The following is a 23,526-nucleotide window of genomic DNA, read 5'->3' as shown; positions in this document are numbered from 1 at the left end:
GTTCTCTCTGAGAGTAACTTGTTGTCTGCTTTTAGTAGATCAGATGGGCAGTAAACAACTGTATGTAAGAGACCCATATTCATAGTTACTCATGATCCAACTTTCAACAGTTTTATTTGGGGTTAAGAAATTAAAGAAGACCTTTAAAGGATCATGTCTGTTATCTTTTCAGGCAGTTTCTTAATGTCTTTTCAAGATTACACATTATTCTATTCTTATTATTGCTGTTATTATCACTTTTTTTCCCAGCAGACATAAACCCATATATTGTGAAAGAAAAAGCAGAAATTAAGCCTTCCAGTATCACAGATAAAAAAAGTTTCAGCAAAAAGACTGTAATTATTAAAGAGAAGAAACAAAATAAAAGGAAGACTTAAAATTTGTGATAAAATAGGTCATACCTCTTGGACTCCTCTGCTTTGGTCCTCACTGCTCTCCAGGTATTTGTAGAGTTTTCGCAATGAAGCAGAAACATGCACTCGTGATTCTGTTTGGCTACTGTGACTCATAAATGAAAGAACAAGTCCTACTCCTAAAATACATCCAGTGCTTTAAGAGAAAACAAAAGAGAAAAGATTAAGTATGCTTTGGCTGCTCTAAACTCCCTTTAGACCCTAATAAAGTTTGTGGGTAAGAAGACCTCTTGGCCTTGCCTGATAACTAGCCCTGTAGATAATTTATTACCACAGTCAATTTTGCAAATGGTTTTTATTTCACACATCATTTTCAAGAAACACCAGACAAAAGAAGCGCATAAGAAGAAAGTGTTTATTTAAATAATAAGTAAGCCCTACACATACAGCCTCACTATTCCTTCTGTCTCTGAAGAACCAGTAGCCCCAACAACAAATGCCATAAACTAGTATAAAGGAAGTATTGATCCAAATTTTGTGTGTCCTGATAGTATAAACTAGGAAATCCCAATTAAACATACTAATTGCAGGTTCAATGAGTGTATTAGCATCTGCTGCTGTCAGACTCCTTCAAGAGCTGTTTCACTTGCAAAAGTAATAAAATTAGTCATTAAGCCAGAGAACTGCTAAGATGGCTTTCTTAGTCAGGTAAGAAATTAAGGTATTCACCTGCATTTCTTAACAGGAACGGTCAGGTGTGCATTCTAACTTGTACTAAAATTTGCATGGAGCAGCTTCATCAGGGCAGACATATCCAGCACAACTAACTGTTTGATGTTGAGGATACTTAAAATTGCAACAAGAACATAGTTTCAAAGGACATAATTTAATAGGGCAGCTGGCACATACATCTCTACAGTCTCCACCTCTCTTTCAGATTTTTGTTCAGAAATTCCATTCTGGACCAAAGATCTTTTACTAAATTCTGCATATGTACTCCCATAACAAGTTCTAAGCCATCAGGTTTGTCAGAAAACTTCCAAACAATTCTGGCTTCCATCATGAGATACTAAAACATAGCAGACACTTACTTCATCAGTTTTCATTCTCAACACGATCTCTCACTGGCACACATCCCCAGTTGCTCTTATTTGCAGATGATTTTTTTTCCCCTGTGCACATCTCCCTGACACTGCTTGTAGCAAGCATCAAGCAGTCAAATGAACATGGCTAGGATCTTAGGCATTCTCCTACCCAACTTAAAAATGGCAAGGAAAAAAAAAGTTGCTGCTTTTACTCAGGTAGGTAAAAAACAGACATCTGAGAATAACTTCAGTCATATTTTTAAGATAATGTTTTGCAGTAAGGGATTAAAGACGATTGAGCATGGCTAGAAGACACAGAGGGGTGTCTTGGGAGTGATATTTTTTTCAGCAAAGACCAAACAAACCTTTTTAAGCAACTGGTATATCTGAATTAATGACTAGCCAATAAAACAAGGGCATGGCTTATATACAAGAGTTCTAAATTCAAGTTTAGACTACTGCTTGTTGACAAAACTACATAGAAAGAAAATAGAGTTTCTCATTAGAGCTATAGTATTTTATGTTATTCACTGTTAATAAAGACTTAAAACATAATTTGACACTAAAACAAGAATGAAACTTCACCTTCTCTGCTCCACTTTTTGTAACTAACAATTGCTCTCATTTGGCTACCTTATTTGTGAGCTACATAAAATGAGTATTAGGTACATTTCATCTACATGATATCTCAGATTTCCTAGTACATTTTAAGTGTTTTACTGCCAAAGCATCAGGTTGCAGGGAGTCCTGCCTTCCACTGGGTGCAGCCTGAGACTGGACAGCACTGATTACCACACCTGCACTGCTCAGCAGACCTATGCTCAAAATGTCAGCTTGTTTTTTGTGTAAAAGAAAATCACTGATTTAGCAGGAGTGAAACACTGGTGAAAATGCTCATGCCTCACAGCTGATCATGCCTTTGTCACACTGGATGAAAAGGCTGGAAAGGACCTTCCTTTGGAACAGCAGTTTACAAGTAGAAATGCAAAACCTGGACAACTCTGCAACATTTACAGCTCTACATTACTTCTTCGCTCACAGAGAGAACTTGTACTAGACACCTTTAAAAACCTTTAAAACCCACAGACAGCTCAAAAAACTCTCTCTTCAATCTTCCCTCTCCTGCTTGCCATTGTTTCATATTCTTCTGGCAACCTCTTGCAGCTGGAAAAGTCTGGCTTGGCTCTTCTCTGAGGCTTTGATCTCCAGCTAACAGGCTGCACAAACCAGCAGCAATAGGCATGACAAAGGGGTGCAGCTGGTAGAGTCTCTGTGTACTGTGTGCCTCACCCTGTGCCACTCAAAAGGCAACAGAAATCCTCACTAAGCTGTGCAGGTTCACAGCCCAATGGTGCACAGCTATGACTCCTCAGAGCTTTTCAGAAAGTGCACTGGAGAAAGGAGGGCAAAGGAAAATGGGAATTATTGCTATTTCTTTTGAACAGTGAAGAGCTGGGCAGAGAAATGCTCAAACTGAAAGAAAACCTTATGCACCCACACTGAGCCACTCAAGATACTGCAGTTCCTTCCCTGATTTGAAAGAGAAATGATTACTGTGGAAGAAACATCCTGCCATGCTAAGTTAGCTGTCTCATGGCAACTGACATGTGTTTTATTGTCTAAGGAGATTCAAGTTCTAACTGTAAAAACTTAAGCAATGTGTGACTGACTCTGTTTTAGGGAGCATATCTCCAAAGGGCCTTTCCAGCCTGCCTGAGCTGGTGATTATATGCAAGTACTCAGAACTTGCTGTCTCCTTGTCCTATCCTTATACTTTTCTGTGTAGAATTAAGGAAGAAAGTGTGAATTTAAAAAGTATAGTTCAAAATAAAGTATCACCAGTAATAAAGGAAACTCACTTGTACTCCAGACTGGTGTCAAAGCAACAGTTCTCCAACACATCCAGGGATTTCATCAGAACGAAGTTCATCTGTTGACCAGGTAAATCACTACGAAACCAAACCAAAACAGGAACAAAAAAAAAGATCCAATGCCTGACAGTAGGAGGAGGAACTTGATAAACATCACCTCAGCTAGATGTGTAACTATTCATAAGCTGAAAATTCATGACATTTCACACTATTAGCTCTCTCAATCTCTCTCCACCTCATTGCCTAACTTACTGATAAAAAAGACGCATTTATATCTCACTCCAAAGATGTCATACGTATACCCCTCTTATAAAACATATACTCAATTTTCATAATGAACTGGACATCTTTAATGGAAACTAGACCTATAATCTGATATAAGCTATAGCTACATTCCTATGAGTTTTGATTTGTTGCAATACAATGCTTTGAAGAATGTGTAAGAGTAAGCTTTCAAACCATGCAGTGCAGTGAAAGAATAAAACTAGTCTGCAAGAAATGGTTAGAAAAATGTATTCACTTAATACCCAGAAATGAAACAAACACAAACCCCCAAAATATTGATTCACATACTCCAAAATACTGGGCTGATGTACTTCATTCTCTTTAAGAGTCCTTTAATGCTTGTATGTACCTCAGTTGTCCCACTGACTAAACATCCAAAGGTAGTCCATTCCCAAATTATGTGACTGGGTCAGTGGCAGCAAGGCATCAAGACACCAAAACATGAAGATTAGAATTCAGCAATGCTTCAGTTTTAACAAAATCAGATGCCTTAGAAACATTAGTTTCACTGAGCAAATTAACAACGACAATCAAATCTGTTTGGTACCTGTGCTTGTATACTAATTAAAAAAAATTTAATGGGTATACAAGAAGAAAAAAATCCCTAGTAGTCAAAACTCTGGAGGACTATAAAGTCAAACCTACTTTTTAATTTCTCAGGAATCACCAGAAATTTGTAACTGAGGCCAACCTTTCTGAAAGGAAGCATTTTCTAACAACTTCAGAATACCTGTGTGCTGCCAACACAGCTGTAACAGCATGCTTTAAAGACAGCTCATTACACTACTTCCATCCTTGCATTTGTAACTCACATGATGTAAGTGAACACTATCACATGTCCAGAGCACCACTTACAAAGGAACCAATGAGGGCTGTGAGTTATTTTACAACTATGTCTTCCAGAGTAACTAGTCCCATTTAAAAGAATGTCTGTTTTTCTTCTAGTTGACTGCTTTGTACTTTGTACCTTAGGATATTATGAAAATTAGTCACTTATCCTGAAGGAATGACAAAATACCTAGGATAGCTCTGAAGGGGGCTAAATTGTGGGGGGAGGGTGGGGGAAGACTGATAATAAGAGGCACCATTTAAGAAACTTCACAAAGCCCTTCAAGAATCATTTGCCTATGACTTGTAAATACTTTAATTCCTCAGATCTTAAGGCCACATGAAGAAAAAGGAAGTTACCTATGCAACTACATTAAATATGGCAATTCTCACCTGACTTTTTCTTCATATAAACGTGAGATGAACATCCCCAAACCGAGACCCATGTGGATTTGAACAGCTTGAGACTCGTCAGCATTTGGTTTCCCAGGTAACCTGTCAGTCAGCATACTCAGGACCTCCTCAATCTTTTCCTTGCATGATACAATGAAAATTGGCACCAGGAGAGACAAAGCTGTGGCTGCACAGGTTCGAGCTATAATACTAGCAGTATTTTCACCTGAGTAAGATTTCTAGAAAAACACAAAAAAACACAAAAGAGAGCATTTTTTTTCTCTTTTCTCTTTTCTCTTTTCACGGCAACAACACTCAGCATTTGAGGAATTTAAAATAAACACCTACAGAGCAAACAGCAGCACAGATACATTGCAATCCAACATTCCCTGCATGTGGCTTTTACTGTTTTGATAATAAAGACAAAAACTTAAAGCAAACACAAATATAAACAGAAAGTAAAATGAAAGAAAATTAACAAGAGCAAGAAGAGTCTTGATTTTCCCCTATTCCAACTACTATAGCTCAAACAGAACCAGGAAACTTCATTATTAGAACTCCAGGTATGAAATACAGATATATTGCCTTGCCTTTAGTACCACAGCACATACCTGGTAGAACCATGGGAAGACCTGACCTTTAGGCTGGTAGCGGCTATTCACAATACTCAAGAGGGTCTCTGTGACCATGGAAATCCATTGTTTCACAGGAATAAAATCAGGTTCCGTCTATAAAAATCAAACCCAAATAGTCATCATTATTTTTTCTTAAAGCAAGTTCTGCCTAAATAGAAGCTCAGCTGATGATGTTCCAGCTGTGATCCATCATGAATGAGATTATTTTGTCATTCCTATGTAGTGTAAGTAGCATCATTTATTTGTCAGTGCTGGCTCTCCAGACACTACTTTTGAACAAGTACTATTCAATAGAGCCAAAAATTATGAAATTATGAAAAAGAGTTTGGCTGGCTCAGTTCCATAGAGTGACCTCTGTCTCATCTGTCAAAATGGCCAAATAAATGACCATTTAGACATTATGCTTCTTGTGACAAGGAACATGCATACTCTACCTGCTTCAATACCACAGAATCTGACAGATGGCATTCACTGAGTATGATGAAATTTGAACTTGGAAATGTAAAGTACTTCACATGCACTTACCAGCCCCCCCAAACACCTGGTCATATTACTTCTCTGTATTCCACAAAGAGAAGGGACCCTCTCCCAGATTCACTCACCTCAGGCACCCCTTCAGTGTCTGAAGAAAGGCTGCTTTCGTATTTGGCTACAGCAACTGCAAGGCCAGTTAAAGCAAAAATAGAGTTTCCTTTCACCACTGGGCTGTCTCTGAACAGAAAAAAGAAAACAGTTAAGAAACATGGTAGAGATGCTGGCAACAGAACATATTTATCAAAGCAGAAAAGTTATGCTACAGATGATCCCGGAGGGAAGGTCTTTGCCCCTGGCAACTTCATCAGGCTCTCTTCTAGCTCAGCAGCAATCTGTTATATTTCATCTTCAGGAATTAGAGAAAGAATGGAGGGAAGAAGTGTTTCAGTCTTTTTTTTTTCTTGTCTGTCTTTTATATAAAGGCTACTACACACAAAGTTGTATAAAAACGGAAGCTTTTTTCCACTATAATAAGGAATGCTACCAAGTAGCACTCACAGAAATGCAGCAGTTGGCCTTAGCTAGTACAATTTCCATAGAGGACAAAACAAAAACATCTTCAAATGGAGAATGCTGGAGAGGCAGATGCCACTTCATTGCAAGATGCCGCTTCACAGCATGAGAAGTTTTAGCAGAACCGCCATTCTTCTCAACTTAAAAAAAAGTTTTTGATTATGTCCTTACACTACAAAAACACTACCATCATAGAAAATGATAGGATTCATCACTTCTATGACAGTGCAAACCTTTAAGGAAATCAAGTAAGAAAATCTGACAAAAACCAGAGAAAACATAACTGTGTTCAGTTTTGTATAAGGAAGTATGTTGATATTCTAGTCATTCCCAGAAAAACAAACTGCAATATAATCCTGATGGAACTCTCTTACATCATTTTACAAAAGCACCTGAACAACATGACTGTATAAGACCACTTACAGGCCAGTAGACTTTTTGCACCAGTCTTCAATTTCTAAAAACTTCCTTGACTGCTGCTGTGAAAATATATTTACACTGCCAACCTGGTGTTTATTCCAGATCCAAAGATGTCATTATCACAGTAAAAGTATTTTCTGAAGTTCTATTTTGCTTTTTAAAACAAGAAACATGAGTCTTAGTGGAATGTCATCATTTGGAACAGTGAAAATTACCTCCTCTCAGATAAGAGGTACTTGCAAATAATTACAAGGTACTTAGTTAAGTTCTTTGAAGTCTCTCAGTATCTTTTGCCTTAAACAATTTCCTAAGCTTCTAAAAGGCAACATTTTATTATGTACCTCAGAGAGAAACTTCTAAATCCACACACTCATGAAATCTGGATGCTTTAAATTTAATCTTAAATCATCAGGAAAAAATCATTTTAAAAAGATCTAGGAAGAAAAGGAGCAGTGTCCCACTCTTTATTCAAAATACGGGAAAAAACATCATCTGTAGTAATTTAGCAGTCCTTACTTGGAGGCACCTTTGATGACATCAGTCAACATATCTCTGACCCTGCAAGAGAACAGAAAGAATTTACACCATGTTCATTACTGTATAGCGTGAACTCAGCTAAATTCCTCTTCTGTCTTACATGAGGTCTGTGATCTACAGGTTAACAACTGTATCAGCTGATGAGAAGACAGTGCAAAATAATTACAAGCATTTAATCGGTAAGAAATTTTTGCACCACCCCAAGTTTCTTCAGGCTCATGCGCACTCCCAGTGTTTTATAAAGGGCTCTTATTTGACTTAATACCACTCTTTGTAAATTGCTGGTTCATGCAATAGCCATAAATATGCTTTTGGAGCACATCAAACGCATAAGTTTCCAGATCATTGTGCTATGTTCTAGCATAATGAAATCTGAGTGCTTTATAAAGGACAACCATTACAATTTATTCTACACTTTATTTCTGGAAACCACTACAGGCAGTTATGCTATAACATGGTATATAAACTTGAATCAATTTAAATTAAAGCCATGGGAGGGGTTACAATTTCTTACACATTATTATAGTTGAGTTATAACAGGCTACTTGTTTTCAATTGTTTCATTTTGCATTCATATCAAGACTGAAGCAGAGACACAATCAATCTCCTACACTGAAAGGTGTGGATGAGGAGAGAGATCCTCTATTCTAAAACATACAATTCTGTCATCGCCATGAATGTCATTCTACATAAAAAAACAACTTTAGACTGAAAATGCATGTCCCCTAAAACAGAGCTGTATGTTATAAGACTGAGTTACACTCAAGCTTTCAACGAAATCTACCCAGATCTTTCTTCACAATCACACTGCTTTTGCACAGTTCAAAGCCACCACACCAGAAGCATTTACAACTTGGTAAATACCAATGCAAAATTGCACCAAAAAAATTTGCAAAATTTACATAATAAAGGATTAACACTAAAGTTTATACCACATTGTCCACAATTAGGTTAACCCTAGTGAGCAACAAAAATGCTTAACAGCTGCTGAAGTTAGGGCCCCGAGGAACCAAGCAAATAATTGTGAACTGGAAAAGAAACTAAAGCTACTACTGGGCTCCAGTTAATTTCCTGCTTTGATTTTTTTCCTGATAAAGGGAATTCTGTTCACTTTTGACATAGCTTACATTATTACCATTTAGGAAATAAAGAACAGAAATTCTTTCAGGAGAAATCTATGAAAGCAGCATTGCTACCGGCCTTTTTATACCCTATCAAGAGAAGGATCAGTCACCAATAAAGTACTTTTCTACAACACTGTAGCATTCTGGATCTTACAAAGCAAGCCTCTATTCCAGAATTAGCTAGAATTCATAACAAATTCTGAATTCCTCTTGAGTGGGATTCAATAACACACCTTTTAGATTGAAACACACAAAAAGCATTTTGGCTTTGTACATATTTTGATTCCAATACACTTATGAACAAGCACAAACCCAGATATTTATACTGTCCATGGATAGATAGTTTTTTCTCTTGTAAATCCTCCCACTTCGCACCTTCTTCTCCTGGCCATGCACGTACATGGCTAAATCCTGACTGAGAGACACTTCTCACCTGACAATAACAGAATTAGTGCAGAATATGGATCAGGGTGTGCATCATGTGTTTGCTTTAAACAATATTCTCACACTCAGTAATGGTAACTTAGCATCAGTACACCATGACATATGTCAGATTGTGACTTGCATTTCTTTCATCAAGGTATTTTCAGTGAAATAGCTCATTACACTCTCAAGAAAGAAATTTTTATCTTTGCATAACCTTTCTCTTTTAGCATCCTATAAAACCACAGCATTACTTCACTCTTTCCAACTGCTCACCCTACAAAGTTTTCAGGCTCTGCAGAGGGGAACTCATGCATACGGAAACCCTTACAATTACCCAATATTCCTCCTTTCCACTCGCTTCTCCCACTATGGTCACTGTATCTGGTGGTTGGTTGTTGCTGAGTTTCAGGTTTTCTTTTTCATTAGTGCTCATACAGTCTTTAAACTTGCAAAATTGAAGGCTTTAAAACCTTGTCCTCCTCTATCCCCTTACTTGCCATTACAAGTGGTCAGGAGCACACAGGCACTTCCTTACCATAGCCAGGCTGTAAATTGTTTGTACTGCACCTCTTCAGGATCCTCTTTTCCACGTTTTAACTGCATCTCCAGCTCTGCCTGCCTCCCCTGCAGAATTGCAAAAAAAAAGTAAAAAATGGATCTTATAAGCTTTACTGACATAATATTTCTTCAGAGAACACTCAGGTAACACAGGTAGCCTAACCTAAGGGCTAGTTCATAAGTGACCTTGACTGCTTTGCATAGGGGATCCCACTGTAATATACAATATATTAAGGAGAAGAATCCATAATTTTTTGTTCTGAGTAAGAAAAACAAACTGCAGATGGCATAAACAACCACAAATACTGAGGCATCTATATAGTACATGCAGAGCCAAGTGCCCTTGGGAAAGGCTACAACAAGCAGGGACTGAGCTTTAGAAGCCTGATAGCTAAAATGGATTCTAAAAGTAAAATACTGTTTTCTTGATGCTCTACTTAAGGCAGAATTCCTCATTCTTTTACTTTACATAACTCTGACCTCCCTGTGATTTCCTACACCATTTTTTCTGTACATTTAAAGAGGTGATATAGATTCTGCCCTCTAACATGTTGTAACATATGTTATCTAAAAATATCTAAAGCAGCTTTGTTTTAACATTCTGTCTCAAATCAAGAGAACTATAACTTCACTTGTTTAGGTTGTGAATTACTGCTCCTTAGCAGATTATTAAGCCTTAAATGAAAAAATACAGGCACATATGCTGTATTTTTTGGTATCGAATGCTTGTAGTTTGGATGTACATACCAACCTGAAAATACAACACAGTGAATCTTGACAATCCAGGTCTCACTCAAAAAGTGACCCTTCACAGAGATTAAAGGAGTACATCAACACACTGACTAAAAAGAAGGCAGTATAGCAGCTCAGAAACACTGAATTATGTACTATCCAGACTACTCATCTTATACTGCAGTCTCTTTTGGCCACCTCTGAGGAAATGTACTAAAAAAGTGTGAGGATTAAGTAAGAAGCAACAAACACAGGCTCTACTGTCCTGTAAAATGGCAAGAAATCCTACTGATCCTTTAGAAAAAATCTGGTACATGCTAAGCTCTCTGTGAAATCTTGCCTTAGAAGGGAAGAAAAATAGGAAAGTAATTAAATGCAAGAGACAATGTCCCCCAAGACCTAAACCTGCAATTTGAATAGTTGCTGCTTATTTTGTAATGGGGTTGGCTTGCTAGAGGATCTTGCATTTTGTTGATGGTCAAGATAAAAATTGTTTTGAAAATGTGAGGGAAGCATATGTTTTGTTGCACAGCAAAACAAGGAGCAAAGCTTCTAGAATTTGTTCGGCAACCTGAGCTGCTCGTGCTGAAAACAGCTGATGTGGCCTGGAAATACAGACAAATAAACCCTTCTAGTAGCACAAAGAGAGCATTCTGGAAGGAAGCTATTTGCTAAACTTTTTTTAGATAATTTTCCTGTTGAAAATCAAATTATACTACATTGGTCTAGATACCAGGTCAGCTAACCTAATGAGAGAATTTAAGACATTTCTTAATCATTAGATAATGTTGAAAAAATTCAAAGAGGAGTCTCTTACAATGCAGCAGAATGACATGCTGATTAAGGGGAAGTTCTTTTTAATGAATCATCTCTCGATAGCTTCTGTCTCCTTTATGGTATTACTATTTCAAAATTTATAAGCAAGCAATAGGTTAGAGCTCTAGCTAACATTTCATCTTCTAAAAATTCTAAAAATTGACACTTTCTGTAAGCTGACACATGAACAAACCTGCATGAACCTGAACTGTAAATAGAAACTGCACTTCTATAAAGCATCCCAGATTGTGCTGTCAGTAGCTGAAGAGTCATTTTTATTTCTTTTTTATAAATGTTATAATCAATCACCTCAAGCTTTATTTTTTTTTGTAACTTGTATGAGTTACCAGCTCTTGCTGGTCAAATTAAAACCCATACCACTTGAATAAGCATGAATGTCCACAATAATATATACCTCAAAATTACCTGCAGGACTGCACTGTAGGTTCGACTCATAAATCCTAACCAGGTCTGTGGCAGCAGTATGGAGTGGTGCCATTCAGAAGGCTGAATATTAACCTGTGCAACACACCAGAAAGGTTAGAAGCAGTTACATTAAGTCCAATATATGCAGAATCTATGTTCTCCAGTCTATGATTTGCAGACAAACAGTCACTCATTTCCACGGCCCATTACACAAGGCTGTAGGAAATTAAAATGATCATGTACTTTATTCTCCTTTCTGATTTTACCCACACCAAGTTACTTTCAACTTCATTACCCAGCCCAGTTAAAAGTGGTTGCTTGAGGCAGTGCCACAAGTAATTGATCCCAGAGAGACAGTGAAACTGTATGAGGCAATAAGCACAACACTTAGCAGCACTGGCAAATGTTTCTTCACGGTTTGTGAAGATCTTAGAAGTTTCTAAAAGCAGAATTGTTAACCAAGATAACTAACTGACCTCCCCCTGTATCATTATTTTCTGGAGTCTTCCTGCTTATTCATCTCTATTTTATGACCCTAATTATCTACGTAAAGTAGTCAGTTTTCTTTCTTCACTTGGACTTTTTAACAAAAAACAAAAGACCATCCTAAAGCTCTTTGCTCACTGCTTTCAGTGAACCTGAAAGACTTGTGAATAAGTACTAATACATCTATAAAAATAAAAACATTTTAAAAGTCAATCAAAAAAGATAACATACTCCATCTTGTAGACAATACAAATATGATCTGTAGTAAAAAAACAGGAAATCTCATCCTAATAATGACTAATGAACACTAGTCCTTCCTTTTAGTTAAAATTATATTCACACCTCCTGCTCATGTCTGCTCATCAATTCCTCCAAAAGTTTATGAGCAGTCAAGGTTCCAATTAGAATTGCTTTCCTTGGGTTCCTGAGGAACCTGCAGCAAGTCCAGTCTTCCCCTTGGCCTCTACTCTGAAACTATTTTAGACTTGTGCATTAGACTATATAGTCTAATTCTGCAAGTCAACAGACATCTAAACATGAGTCAGCATTGTGCCCAGGTGGCCAAGAAGGGCTGGATCAACAATTGTGTGACCAGCAGGGCCAGGGCAGTGATTATATCTGTGTCCTTGGAACTGGGGAGACCACAGCTTGAATCCTGTCTTAATTTCTGAGCCCCTCACTTCAGGAAGAATGCCGAGGTGCTGGAGCATGTCCAGAGAAAGACAGCAGACAGTGAATCATCTGGAGCACAAGTCCTGTTTGTTGGGACTGCCTGAGGGAGCTGGGGTTATGTAGCCTGGAGAAAAGAGGATCATTGGGACCTTACTGCTCTCTACAATCACCTAAAAGGAGGGTGTAGCCAGGTGGGGATTGGTCTTTTCTCTCAGACAATAATGGATAAGACAAGAGTACATAGCTGAAACTTCCCTGAAAATACAGGGAAGACTCAGGCTGGATATCAGGAGGAATTTCTTAATGTAAAGATCTGTTAAGCATTGGAATGGACTGTCCAGGGAGGAGGAGTATTCACCGTCCCTGAAGGTGTTCAACAAATGTCTGAATGTGGCACATAGTGCTATAGTCTAGATGAGAAGGTGGTGACTGGTCAAAGATTGGTCCCAATGAGGTCTTCTCCAACCTAAATGAGTCTGTGTATCAGGTTTAACTGGTCTTGTAGTGATTTGTGAAGTTACCCATGTAATCCACACTTGTGAAAGCCAACAAAAGCAGGCCTGCAAAATACTGTATGAATATACAATATTCATGCAGGAATTAATTACAAAGCTTTAGGCATTTTGTGGCATTTCAAACATCTAAAACAATATGGTCTACCAGGAACACCTAAAATTTGTGTATGTGTTTGATGACAATAGAACTGCTGAGGTGCTTTTCATTAATTAACTCTCTTCATGGCAGTAAGCATTTTGCATGTATGTGGAATATGAGGAAGGAAAGAGAGAACTGAACACCTTCATATAACAAAGAACATTCAAAATTCATCTACAACTGAAAATGACAGGACATAGTGCTGAAGATTTTCATATAAGCAGTGCTGCAACCTGCTATGTCAGTATAGGAAACCAGTAGCCTTTATTTGTCATCTATTGCTGGATATGAAGGGCAACAACAACTAGACTAAGTGTTGAGTAATTAATACTAGCAACCACAGGCAAAGGTGACAAGTGAAGTTCAGATTGTTTTTTTAACTGCACAATTTATGTCTAAGAAAAAATTGGCTGGGTGGGGAGTGAGGCTCAAGGGAACTGAGAACTAAGGACAAGTGCTTGTGGAACACTGCCACATTGATGTGGGGTTTTTCTTAGGAACATCACTTGGCCAGACCAAGCAGCCAAGCAGTTTTTAAGGAAGAGCTCCAACATGATATCTGAGGCAGTAAGAAATGGCACAAACTTGGAGCTAGTAACCTGCGCCTGTCAAATGATGCTTCAGAAGAACATGTCTGCCTGAAAAGGCACAAAATCATAGACTGGGTTGTTAAAATGCAAGACAGGTAATGCCGACAAACCACAGGAGATACTTCTCCTGTATGTGTTTGGGATAACACCTTTATGCCACTGAAATGTTTAGACATGTATTTGGACATATATCCCTGCTTGCATATGAGATAAATAAAGTGCCACCTCAGTGATTTCATAAACAAGGCTAGCATTATGTATCTGTATCAAAGAAATAGTGAAACAGCCTTTCTTTTAATTTTGAATTTTGCTTTGAGGCTCTTTTTAACGTACTTGAATGCATATACTTCCAAATGCACCCCCAACATTTCTTTGTGAGAAAAAAACCTGTCTTTCTCTAAAGCACAGTAGACTGAAGAAAAGAAACACAAAAATCTGTCAGAAACTTGATTTCTGAATATTGTTTTATCACTGAATGAAATATGCTAAGTAAATTCAGTAGTAGAAACCAGCACAAACTAGTTCATATTCATAACTACATCCATCTAGGCACAGAACAATACAGTACAATGAATTCTACTCCAGAAAATCCAATTGTCATCTTAAGGTACTTCACATATGAGGTTTGAATAAACTCTTCAGTATCTTGATTACATCAAAACCAAACCAGGAAAGAAAAGCACAGAAGGAGCTTTTCACTTTTCAAAGATGCGTATGATCACAGCACGTCTAATTGAACACAATTTAAAAATATGCAGGGAATGGGTCTTCTACGAGTATACAGAGTGCCTAATATGGTTATTACTTGTAGGGAAGTAGCCAATCCTTCATAACTCACCTCTGCAAATTATCATTGCAATTGTGCCTGCAAATATGACTCATAAATAGGAAAAAGTAACTTGTGCTATTTCCAACAGATTGAAAGCACTTAGATAGAGAAACATGCAAAGGCAAGACCATTTTCCTTTTAAAAAAACCCTAAACCAAGTCAGAGTGCCAAAGCCTCTATCTACCACACTGATTTGCCAATAGCAGTCTGCCTCTGTGCTTTTTCATGCAGGATGGACTGTCCTCTTCAACTCCACTAAAGAACAAGAAGACGGACAGCTAGCTGAAAGCCTAGTAACTCCAAACCAAAACACTCATGAACAGAACCATCAAAATATATGGTACATGATGTGAACATATGTGACTATTTATTACCAATTGTTTTCACAACAGATTAAGTGAATCTGATAAGAAATAAGAATTTCTATGAAGCATTACTTGCAAAACCTGAAACAATCACAGGCAATATTTGGAGACTTCTTGTACAGTGTGCTCCAGGACAGCCATAGGAATAAAGAAAACCCATGGTCTATACTTCTGACCACTGTCACTACAGTAACCTCTCAGAGAGAGGTTGATAAGCTCTGTTTAATAATCAAAAAGCAGATCCCCATTTCTAGGGGAATGATGATCTTCCTCTTTCAACTCACCAGTGGCCACTAAAGACCCATAGAGCCAGCATTTGAGACATACCACAGTTTACTGATCCTATTTTCTTCTTCCTGTGAAATAGCATCAAAAGTATCATCAAAAAAACCCTTGTTCAAGTAGCATCAAAAAAACCCTTCTGCATCTTAATCTGTCCTGCTGACAGACATCACAGATGCATCCAATTCCTCAGCTAGAATAGCACCTAGGTGATAGAATAAGCATGGCCCATTAAGGTTGAATAGTAAATTATCTTTTTGCTGCTGCTACTTTGTTCGATTGAATGGCAGCTAAACCCAGGTATTTGTTATTTTTATGTCTTAAAAGACTTTACAACATACAAGAAGAAAATCTTTCCTCTGCACACAAACATCATATAACTTTTTTTTGGCAGCAGAATACCAGGCATCACAGTTTTACACATAAATAATCTCATCAAAATCAAACAGGTATTTTTGAGCCCCTCACCTTGCTCCAGTTGCCAAAATCCAAGTGCAATAATGGCAACTATGCATACACAGATACAGACAGATACACAACCTGTAGGTTCCTATTTTATAGCTGTGAACACAAATCAAACCACTGAAGACATAAAAACATTATCATTCCAGTATGGTGCTGGCTGACTAACTAAGAAAATGCAAACTGCTGGAGATTTTTTGAGGTAAAATAAGTAGATGCCTACTATCTCAAATTAATTGCATTTTCTTAACGTTTACATCAACCTCAGAATTTATTCAGAGCTTTACACAGACCTCAATGCTTCAAAGGCAACTTTAAGACTTCTTATTAATAGAACACTCCTTACTTAAAATGTCACTATAAGTATTAACCCCTACAACTTCTTCCCTCTCCCAAAATAATGAGTCAAAGTGGTAGCAAAAAAAATGTCATTCTGGTAATTTAAACCCCTAAAACACAGGGCTTAGTGTGATGTGTTGAACTGTGATGACTTTGCAAAAACACATTGATTCCTGTAGGACTGGAAGTATAAGAAGGGCCTAGGTCCTGCTAATGCAATTTTTTTGGGCCCATTTGGCAGTTTTATAGCTTAGACTGCCTGTCTTTACTGTTAAACTCTCTCTGTTCCTCAGAACAACATTGAGGACCAAACAAATATTAAAGCATGGAATTTAGTTTGATGAACCCAGGGACTTGCTTCTCATCTAGCCAAAGGCCCGAAGAACTCTTTTCTGACCACCCTGTCTCTATGTATAAAGGGAAAGAGCAAGAAAAAACTTTGATTCTTAAAGCAGTGTAAACTGAAAATAGAAATACTGATTTTTTAATCAAAATTTTATAGTTACTGCAGATTTTCACTAAGATGGTGCAGTTAGCATTGTCTGAAGATATTTTGTGTTTAGGTTTAAAATATAAACATATTTGGATTTATTTTTACTTTTACTACATCTTGAATCAATCAACTTGGTAAAGTACTGAGAAACTAGGTAAAATATTTCTGTCTCCAGTCATTCAATGTATTCATTAACTTGATCCAGTTCACCACATTCTCCACAACAAAACTGCCATGTTTTGTCCAGCAAACCATTTTAAGGTTCTGTTTCTATGAAGATAACTTGATCACACAAGAAAGTAAATTTTGGATATGCTGCTGGATTTTATAATCACTGCTATTACACACAATTTTTTTTTACCAGGATTTTATTTGATGCTTTGGGGCAACAGGCAAGTGTTTAAAACAAATTTCAGAACTGATCTGCATCCCACTGTAATATGACTTATATAAAACTTTCATACACGCCTTCTATGAAAATGTAATTAAATATGTTTTTCTTCAGAACCACTGTCACAGAACTTAAGTCTCTCTGAATGAAGTAATTACATGCAGTGAGGAGCTTTTCTTTCTGGATACTATGGAAGCTGATGCTTCATTGATAATTCATTAATCTGAATCTGTTCCTCTGACATATGAAACATCCCTGTGGACTTTCCCTGGTGCTCTCCACTGGAGCTTCCAAATAGTTAGAAAACATTCACTAATTTACACTCCTGTGATAATGAGGAGCATTATTTCCAGTTTCTACTTTCATTCTTTAGCAGCAAAGATGTCAAGAAGGAAAACATCTATTAAATTTGCATACATGGTTAGATATCTTGAGATAAGTAATCAAGGCTGGGTTTTCTAAATTTTTCTAGTTTGAAACAAGAACTTTACATCTGAAGTACTTCATAATCCTATTGGCACTGACTTCACGATACAGAGCAAGGGATGGATTTCTATACTGCAGTCCAACTGGTGCAGACTGGCTTTTTTCCTTGTACACTTGGCCTAAATTCCACTGGGATCCAACACTGGTGTTACTGTGGCCATAAAACATGATTATTATTTTTCGTGTCTTTTCAGTTGTGAAGGACCAAAATTGTTAAGATGTTATATGGATAACATATATGCATATGCTAGCAAAGCAGAAGAGTTTGAGAGATGGTACAGAGCCAGAAGACTGTACTAGCCAGAAGCAGACAACTTCACCATGGCACACATTTGACTGGGAACTTCAGGCAAACTAGGCTGCAGACAGCTTTGTCAGAACCGGCTTGCTTGCTCCAGAAAGACTGAGAGAGTTACCCAGGACAAACCAATGTGAACATGCTGAAGCAGGACCTGAGAGCAAAGCCCAGAGGGAGCCATGTGGGTGTGCCACAGGATCAGAATGTAGTCCACATGAATTACACATGGCACATGCCTGTGTTCTACTGTCAGACTTTCAGCTTATACACAGAAAACTCTCTCTGCACAGACAACCTTCCCACTCAAACCTTGTGCCATACTTATTTCAAAACTGAGTGTTTGATATCAGTGATCTTAGTACTATCATAGAAAAACTTCCCAACAGATATGCCTCACATCTGGGTGACAGTCACAAAACAAAATCAGGACCCAGATCACCCCCTAGATGCATGCAAGAAGCTCCTACAGAAATATAAAATGACTATATTAACAGAATTATTTTACAAACTCTTAAGAGTTTAACACACTTCCACTTGTGTTAAAAGCTGCTCCCATTGGCATAAAGTTGGGAAATGAACACTAATTTCCCTAGATCCAGCTGGACTGTTTGGGTTTTTTTTACTGTTGTCCAAAATTTTCAAGGATGAACTTTGATATTCAAAAGTACCATAATTCAAAATGCTCTGTCAGACTTCATTACACACACTTTATTTTCCGTAATAATTGAGGGCTTATTTCATGCCATTTTTCTAAAACCACACCAAAGGTAACTGCATGGTTTTGGTGCCACAAGCCTAATAGGTCAGGGAGCTGAAACGTTTAAGAGAGAGGAAAAAATGCCAAGTCTTAGCAAGGTGTAGATATTGTTTCCCCAAGGAGCCCCATCATTGTTCAGGACTGCTATTCATCTACAACTGGTTACATGTGACAGGTATCAGGCATATATGTATAGCAGTCCACGAGGCAGAAAAAGGCAAAGCTCCTGTTTGTTGTTCTGATTTTCAGAAGAGGCATTTCAGCAGTGAACACTTAAAAAAAAAAGTATTTACATGTTAAGTTCAAGTTAGTGATGGTGGGTGACCACATCAGTAGGCTGAGGATCAGACTTGATGATTCTATGATTCTAGCTGTCCCTCACAATAACTTCAGTTAATTATGATACATTCATACATGCCATCACTAGCTGATACCAACACCCAATGCACATAAACAAAAGAGATAGCGAAGTAGGGAAGGAGGTGTAATAGTTCCAAAAAAGCAAAGCGGAACCAGCAACAACTTACCTCATGAATGAGGGCAACCAACATTTGCTGGAAATTGCGGCCCCTGCTGGCCAGAAATCGATTAATAGGCTTGCCATCCTTGCCCATGTGGACTGGGAGGTCGAAACACAGCAACATGCCAGCTGAAAGAGGGAGGGAAGGGGAACAGAAAGGTTGATTCAGAGTCAAGGCAGAAACCCAAAGCAAAATAAGGTTAACTTAATAAAGATTCAATTCAAAAGAATATGCAAGCATATTTAAGGGTTATAAAACATAGTTTCTTAAATTGATGCACCCTCAGATTAATAGAAATCTTTGGTTCAAAATATGCATACTTGTCTACTTCAAGAAAGTGACAGCTTACCTGCAAGGCCTGGTGTCATGCCTGGTTGCTTGTTCCTCTCATACATTTTCAGCAAGAAATTTGGAACACCTGCCACTGTCTTCCCCTGGTCTGAGCGTGTTGTCCCTCCTCTTAATGCAGAATGATACACAGCACGTGGCATGTTGGTCATCTCCTGTTTCACAAGTGATGTTGCAAACTCTTCAAATGCTGGATGAAGTGGAATGCAATGACATGAGAGGAAAGGAATGTGAGAGGTTGACAATTGAGAGACCAAACTAACCCTGGAAAGCTCAGAATGACACTAGTACTTGTTTTCCATTTCATAGTGGAGCATCAGTCTAAATCTGATGTTGTAGCATGGGAAGGAGGGACATCTACATCTGGAGATTTTTTTTCCTTGAGCCGTAGTGTCTATGAAGCATTGGAAAAAGCATTGCTGAAAATCATGAGAACTCGGTAAAAACAAGAAATGTGAGGAAGTTCCAGAACAAAGCTCCTTTATTCAAAACTGACACAGGTATATTGAAGGTCGGAAGGAAATACCTTAACTATTCTCTGAGCTGTTGACTGCCTTCTTTGATTGCTACAAAAGTAACAGTAACGACAGCACATGGTTGACAGAAGGACACATAGCAGAGTCTAAATAGTGTTTTTGTAGCATGTCAGGAAGGGCACCTGCATCTTGGGATTTTTTTCCTCTGCCTGTAATGCCAATATCCTTCAAACAAACCCCACAGAATGCAGTCAACAATTTTCTCTGCAGTGATATAGACAGAAACTGTTAAGTCTTTCTCTTCAACCCCCAGCCTTCAGTTTTGTTGGAGGAAGAGATATTTGTTGACATGAAAACACTATCCACCTACCTGCCCTAGACTTATTTGTTTAAGATGGCTACAACAATAGAGAAGAAATTTGCTAAGAGAGGGAGCTATTTCACTTCTGGAAACCATTCACATTGATAGAGACTCCTTATCACTGCTGCCATATTACTGCATTCACTGGTTATGCCAAAGGACATAAATATAAGCCATTCAGAAGCAATTCTTCAGGCAGGGGACATGCCAAGGCTCTAGACTGACAAATATAACTCAAACTAAAACCAAAATCTGGATAAATTTAGTGAAACAACTAGATGTGCAGCAATTACTAGAAATACAGTATTTCAATGATTGAAAACAATCTGACAGTAAACAAAGATAACTAGCATCACACGAATAATATTTTTATTATTATTATTATTATTGGTGGTGTTGTTACTATTGTTATTATCATTAGCATCATCTCTTTTGCAGTAAGGATACTACTCCTGTTACTAATAACAACATCGATATCAAGCTTATAGCTCTTTCTATGAATTATTTTTAATTCTCTGACTACCAGATTTGAGAAAAGTCTTAGGCACCCAGAATGAAAATTATCAAAATAAAAAAAATACAGCTGTCCCCTCCTGATATCCTGGGACTCTAGTATGTAGAAACAATATGAAAACTGATTTGAGAAACCAGTTTTAAAGGAGTTTGAGACAAAATACTACCTAAAGCTCCACTTTCCAATGCTTCATATAAGTAGTTTCATGTTATTAATCCCAATTATATGCACCACTAGAGTTCCAGCAAATGAGATGACAGAGATTCAGCTCCCATAGAACAGGCTTTTGGCCTGTCTTGGACATTGCCTCATTAATCCAGTTTCATACTCTTTTGGTGAAACAATTCACTCTCAACAGCCACTCCAGCCAGTCACTAAAGCTTTTGCTGAAGTGTTCTGGACTCTGTATTAACTAACAATGTTAGAAAACACCTCTGAGGGAGAAACCGCTTAGTGAATGTTTCGATTCAACCCTTTTGATACCAGTCTGTGGTTGCTGCAACTCTGAATCCAACCTATTCACTTTAAATTCCATTTTGGTTTCCCGTCTTCCTAGAAAATTGGCTATTTCAGCATTCATTACAGATTGAGTTTTCTGTCAAGATACATCACTCTCTTTCATTGAACTAGGTTATGTCATTCTCCCCCACAAAGCTTCCAGGATTTAGTAGTTAGGACTCTCTAGGTTAGGCTGCCCACACTCCAGAGGCCAATGCATTCAGAGTTTGACAAATGGATTCTTTTAGAAACCTCCATGGGGGGAAAATATTACAAAACACCACCTGTATCTCATGGCAATGTTTAAAGCCTGCAATCACACATGAAGATCCCATGTATTCTACATAGAATGAAATAACAATGTCTATGTCCTGGCACAGTATCTCAAATCTTACAAAAATATGTAAAACAATGGCCATTTCTGGTAATTCAACTGCACAGGTTTCAGAACAAGTGTCAGAGACCATCTGTTGAAGCATACTTCAGTATCAATATGCATCACTACAATTATGCATTAAGCATAGCACTGATATCTTAATCAATTAAGCAGACTTTGTGTACAGCATTGTTTTCATACTATTAATACTTTGTTTACAAAACAATACATATAAAATTCATTTTACTTCCATCTGTTCCAGGCTGAAATACAAATTTGCCCTTAGAAAGATCTGTTTAGTCCTCCCTAATGAGGTCACTCTCATGAAAGAATGAGTGCTTCAAGTATATAATAAGGAACTGGCTTTCCCTTTAGGACAGGTAAAGAATTTTAATTATAAATAATTTTTCCCCACCATCAGGACCTCTGTCACATGATCTTCCTAGAAGTGGGTTGTGGGCTTTATTTTTTACTTTACGTTTTTTCGCGTCATTTGTTAACAAAAAAAAGAAAGGCTGTACTTTAATGTGACACTCCATTCTAAAAGAGCTGCAGGTCTGTACAGTCACTGTGATTCCCTGCAAAGTGACCTCAAACACTGGATATATTATACCTCCTAAAACAGCAGCTGGTGTTAGAGACAACAGCTTGATATATGAAGAACCCGGAACAAACAGATTTGCCTCCTGATCCTCTTCATCTTCATTCATGTCTATCTCTTCCAGTGAGTCAACTTCTGGTCGTGCCTGGAAGATTAAAAAAAAAAAAAATTAAATGTCCATAAAAAAATCCCAAGTCCTCATTACCATTCATGATTCCAAGTGTCAAAAATACCAACCAAATATGAAAAGTTCCCCATTTCATTATTTTCACTCCATTTCATAAATATGAAGCCTAATGAATAAAAGCTTTTCTTCTACCGGACTGAAAGGCAACACTGGTTGGTAAAAATCACAGGGTGTGTAAATACGTATCTTTAATCTTCTTCAAAATTAATCTTGACACTTACAGCTGAACTAATATTCAAAAAAACTTTACTTTCACCCTGATTCTTCTTCAGTTTAACAATGTTTTATATTGGCACTTTAATATAAACAAAATATTTTTGTTAGACACTACTTTTCATGTCAGTTTTTGGAATTTGAAAAACTGCAACATATTTACATTTCTTTCAATTAAAACATATTCACTCACTTTCTGTAAAGTACTGCACCAGTAATACAATTGTAAAGTAACTGCACTAGTAATACAGAACTATATACTACTGTGAAAGATTTAGTCTTGCAGCAGAGTTTATATATTTCCCTTTTTCCATCCTGCAGTCTTCTATGTAAAACACATTTTTCATTTGTAAGGTTTATGCTGAACTCTTCTCTCTGATTTATATAAAGTATGTTTTTTAAAGTTTGGAACCTATCATATAATGAAGCAGTAAATAAAACCTTTACTATAAAGCCATAGGATTCACTATTCCATGAAGTACCAATGACTACTGAGTACTGCCTCATACAATGTAAAAAAGAGTCACCTAATGACTAATGCTCATCTAGGAGATGACCTAATGCTCATCTCCTTATACTCTTTCATTCTGTTAGGTTACTGAATCACCTAATCAGAAGTTTCAGAGTTTAATAGCCCTCTGCACACTTAAAAAGCCTTTTAGAAAGTACCTCAACTCTTTTCTGACTGCCTTTACTGACAAAAAAGTAAAATGTTATGCTGAAAATGTTCACAACAAAAACGGGAAAACTTTTCAGCTTAGCTCCAAAAATTGCACCTACTTTTCAAACTG

General features: G+C 37.5%; 1 protein-coding gene across 1 annotated transcript in view; it reads right to left on the bottom strand.

Moving 5' to 3' along the window:
* The window catches only part of FOCAD (focadhesin), a 92,015-nt gene that overhangs the window by 17,002 nt on the left and 51,487 nt on the right, over window positions 1-23,526 (bottom strand). Inside the window, exons 20-30 of the mRNA XM_036403461.2 lie at window positions 22,348-22,480; window positions 19,511-19,699; window positions 19,168-19,289; window positions 11,537-11,629; window positions 9,540-9,628; window positions 7,434-7,475; window positions 6,053-6,161; window positions 5,427-5,543; window positions 4,816-5,054; window positions 3,298-3,387; window positions 402-549 (exon numbers count right to left, since the gene is read on the bottom strand). Of these exons, the coding sequence (XP_036259354.1) occupies window positions 402-549; window positions 3,298-3,387; window positions 4,816-5,054; window positions 5,427-5,543; window positions 6,053-6,161; window positions 7,434-7,475; window positions 9,540-9,628; window positions 11,537-11,629; window positions 19,168-19,289; window positions 19,511-19,699; window positions 22,348-22,480 (1,371 nt within the window). The remainder of the gene's footprint in view (window positions 1-401; window positions 550-3,297; window positions 3,388-4,815; window positions 5,055-5,426; window positions 5,544-6,052; window positions 6,162-7,433; window positions 7,476-9,539; window positions 9,629-11,536; window positions 11,630-19,167; window positions 19,290-19,510; window positions 19,700-22,347; window positions 22,481-23,526) is intronic.

Source organism: Molothrus ater, chromosome Z (genome assembly GCF_012460135.2).
Source record: "Molothrus ater isolate BHLD 08-10-18 breed brown headed cowbird chromosome Z, BPBGC_Mater_1.1, whole genome shotgun sequence".
NCBI classification, from domain to species: domain Eukaryota; kingdom Metazoa; phylum Chordata; class Aves; order Passeriformes; family Icteridae; genus Molothrus; species Molothrus ater.
The sequence above is the reverse complement of the archived record's forward strand: the minus strand, read 5'-3'. Positions and strand labels throughout refer to the sequence as shown.